Consider the following 4,311-nt stretch of genomic DNA (forward strand, 5'->3'; position numbering starts at 1 on the left):
GGTTCTTTTTCTTGGCAGATCTACATCCGGCGGAAATGGGAAAACCAAGCGCACCCACCACCTACTGAGGATTTGCAAGGTTAGACTCTCTAATGTAAGAAGGAATACCGATGCTGAAAAAATATTTTTTAAAAAAAATTGAAGGCTAAGCGTCGGCTTTGAGTCTTTTAGCTATGCTTAAAATCGATTTTTTACACCACTTTCCAAAAGCGTCGGAAAAATTTTTTGCCACTTATAAACGTTGGTAAAGATCATAAAAATACTGAAAAAGATGTATTTTTCTGTAGTGTACCTTGGGATGCGTGGCTTATTACTAGTCTGAATTAGATCCACAGACAAAAAAAGGAAGAAAAAAAAACAAGCCAATTCCACAACAGTTTGCCCAGCTTGTAGACTTAAAAGACTTGGAAAATTAAATACATCAGCTGAAGATGCTAAAGTGCCCAACCCAATCTCATCGTTAAACATGATCAGACCAATCCAATCCCCATTATTTGGTGGTCATCAGAAGTCAAAATGACTTGATTACTACTAGATAATATGCACTCTGTATGGCAAGATACGCACTTGTGAATTGCTTTGTTTGATGGATATCCATCTCCTAATTACTGCATAGCAGTCTGCAGCGTGGCCCGTGCACCGTAGAGGATCGGTGCTCATTAAGCCCGAGCTTGGGCCAAATTTTCACCATGGGATGTCCCATCTATGGGATGAAGCCGATCCCTCCCGGCTCTTTAGGCATCCTTGAAAATTATACACGCTGATCTAACACCATGCACAACTCATTGCACCTGCCTGCACATGCTAGATTTAGCAATAGTCTATTGTTTTTTTTTCTTACAAAAAAAACAAAATGGTCCCAAAGAAAAGGATGCAACCCAATTCTGGAACGGAAGGGGGGCGGTCCACAGCCCCGGTTACTTGAATGGACAGGTCAACTGTGCATGCATGCATGCACCATCCGAGAGAAGGTATTATATAGAAAATTAGCTTTCACTTATTAAATAACAGATTCTTCTTGAAGTTTATTACATACATCTTATGGTTGCGCTCCTAAGAGGTCAACTATTTCGACTAAATGTCCTATTTAATATTACAATGACACGTATTGACACTAAATAGTTTACCTACCCAGCACTACAAGACACACCAGTCCCTTAAGAAAACAAAACAAAAAAAAAAAAAAAAAAAAAGAGAGAGAGAGAAGGGGGAGGGGCGGAACCCCACCCACATAGCAGCCCCTACTGGACCCCCCTTCCACCAGAGAATTTTCGATGTGGGTCGCAAGTTTTAATTTGCGCACCCTCCCCAATCCGTGAAAAACCCTACTGGGCCATCCACGTGTGAGTACGTCACCCCAGCGCCACCTCAGTACTAGTGAAAGGAAAGCATATCCACATAGAGCCATATTTCCGCATGCCCTCTCCAACCCGTGGAAAACCCCACTGGGCCATCCACGTGTGAGTACGTCGCCCCAGCGCCATCTCAGTACTGATGAAAGAAAAGTATATCCACACAAAGCCATCCGGACGTGGGGGATGCATGCGCGTTTCGAACCCGAGCAACATGGGTGGAGTTCAAGCCTCCTTACCACCAGGCTACCACCTTGGTGGCAGCACCAGTCCCTTCCATCAAACCCGTCTTGCATTTGAAACCATCAAAGATTATTATTATATAAAAAAAAAAAAACTGCTACTAACCGAAGAACAAATACTAAAGGCTCACGTCATCCCCTGCGCCATCCCACCTAGGCTTCGGGAAGCTCTGGTTGGCTCGCTACTTCTCCCCTCCACGCACCCTCTTCCTCTTTCCCCTCGACAGCATCATATCATGGACTTGTGTTACCTAAACTACAACAAACAATTGGACAAACCTTTTAAAATTAGTTATCTCCTGGCTCTTCCTCGCTCTCTCTCTCTCTCTCTCTCTCTCTCTCTCTCTCTCTCTCTCTCTCTCTATATATATATATATATATATATATATAAAAATCATACTGAAAAGTATTACTAGCAGATGGACGGTGCCAGCTCAGAAGAGATCAATGAGAAAATTCCACGTAAACTTCGTTTTTTTTTCCTAATGTGTGTCACATCTCTGTGTTAACAGTAGCAAGCACTCGTCCTTAAATTGTAGGTTTAATGGAGAATGCGGTCTTGTGAAGCCCATTTGCTCCGTTCCGTTTCGTTGGCTGCTGGTAATCTTCAAAGCATTACCGCCACCACCAACAGTCCTTATTGCTATCTCCACCAACCGAGCAAAAACCGATGACGACGGGGAGCACAGATGCAGCACACATCATGGACCTCTCCTTCTCCTCTTCCGACGAACGCAATGAGGCTTTATCCCCTCTCGGCCTGCCGCTCCTTCACCGGAGGAGGACCAAAACGTTCACCATAACGATGTTCGCCGCATCGATCTTCCGCTCCATCTTCCCCACCTTCCTGACGCCAACGTGCCACTGGCCGGCCTTGCCGGCCATTGCACCCCTCAAGCCTACGCCTTCAGCTCGCAGGAAGGTCATCGGAACGTTCTTCGGCCTTAAGAGGGGGCGGGTGAGCTTTACGGTGCAGACGGATCCCCGGTCCGAGCCCGCCTTGCTTCTGGAGCTGGGCATCCCAATGAATCAGCTAGTCAAGGAGATGGCGACCGGTATGCCGAGGATACTACTCGAATGCGACCGGATTGCTACAACCAACACAGCCGACGCGAGCAAGAAGAAAAGCAAGAGTAGTTCTCCGCGGCGCTCGCTGTGGGAGGAGCCGGTGTGGAGCATGTACTGCAATGGGCAGCAGCGCGGGCACGCCGTGTCTCGCCGGTGCAACGGGGCCGACCTCCATGTGCTGAAAGCAGTGCAGGCGGTGTCGGTAGGCGCCGGGATGCTTCCACCTCCACCAGTTGCTCCTCCCCTTCCACCACCTCATCCTCTGAAGATGGGGAAGTGTGAGAATGAAGGGTTATCGTGTGGAGGTGGTGGTGGGGCTCATTGTGAGCTGATGTACATGCGAGCCAAGTTTCAGAGGGTGGTGGGGAGCGTGGACTCGGAAGCGCTCTACATGATAAGCCCGGACGGCGGTGGGCGTGGAGGCAGCGGTTTCAAATATGACGCTCCTGAGCTCAGCATCTTTTTATTAAGGATGTAGAATATAGTGTAAGGTTAAATTATTTCCGACCCCCTCAGTTCGTTCTAATTGCTTGCTCACTGAAGCGTGGACTGAATTCTATGTACATTCATCATAGGGATATCATCCGTAGGTAAGTTTTTAGTTTTCTAAGTAATAGTAATGTAAACGTTAGTTTTTTTTTTTTTTTTTGATACAAAAGTAAACGTTAGTTGAACTTTACGTCCATCATGTCATGTATAAAAGCCATGAGACATGGACGGCACAACTTTGGTGGTTGCAGTATTAAAGATCTTTGATTAATCCTACCGTCCAGGGCTTCGTGTTCTTAAATTGAGCACAAGTATTGCACATGCGAAATGTAACTCTGCCTCACTTCGTACCAAGAAAAAAAAGACAACAAAAGCAATGGCCGGTCATATATAAATGATGACCATAGCTTATGAAATGTTGTTTTATGACTGCTGTTGAAAGTGTGTGTAAGCTTTCCAAGATTGCAAATTCAGGAGTCGCGATTCTTTTTTGGTTATAGGAAATAATAATAAATAAATGAGTTCACTGTTCACTAATGATAATGTCATTTTTAGATTGTTACTTATACATAGATGGTGGAGCCATATTAGTCTCATCAATGGCACATAAAATTCATCTACAAAGTTCTTTCCAACAGACTAGCAAAGAGGATAGACACCGGCCCTTGTCTCCAATTCCCAATCCGCTTTCATAAAAGGATGCCAGATTCTTGAAGATTATGTAACTGCTACAGAAATCATATCATACTGCAAGAAAATCAAGGCCAAAGTCATTCTTTGCAAATTGGTTCGAGTACGTGGTTGAAAATGTCAAGTGGAATTTCTGCTCACTCTTCTGGAGAAGAGAGGTTTTTGGCTTGAGCTCTATGGTGTTCTTGGATTAGAAACATTCTTTATACTAGCAAATCTGCCTTCGTTGTCGATCAAGAGCCAAGCAGATGGTTTATTAACAAACAAGGACTCAAACAAGGTGATCTGTATCGCCATTGCTGTTCATAGTAGTCGCTGATGTATTGAACCGCAAGAACTAGCTGCCAATATGAAGTTGATAGCTGTACATATATATTAACTCTGTTTTCATTTAAGAAAAAATGACAGTTAAAAAGGAGTCAGAAAACAAAATGGAAGCAAAAGCGAAGCCCACAAAAAGGAGATCAGAT

General features: G+C 44.6%; 1 protein-coding gene across 1 annotated transcript; it reads left to right on the top strand.

Annotated features, from left to right (window-relative positions):
* Window positions 1–2,164: 2,164 nt before the first annotated feature.
* Window positions 2,165–3,260, top strand: LOC103695892 (protein MIZU-KUSSEI 1-like). Its single transcript, XM_008777336.2, has one exon. It carries the CDS (start codon window positions 2,265–2,267, stop codon window positions 3,138–3,140), a length of 876 nt encoding a protein of 291 aa, XP_008775558.2. The 5' UTR covers window positions 2,165–2,264; the 3' UTR covers window positions 3,141–3,260.
* Window positions 3,261–4,311: the final 1,051 nt, after the last annotated feature.

Source organism: Phoenix dactylifera, chromosome 11, assembly GCF_009389715.1.
Source record: "Phoenix dactylifera cultivar Barhee BC4 chromosome 11, palm_55x_up_171113_PBpolish2nd_filt_p, whole genome shotgun sequence".
Lineage (NCBI taxonomy): Eukaryota > Viridiplantae > Streptophyta > Magnoliopsida > Arecales > Arecaceae > Phoenix > Phoenix dactylifera.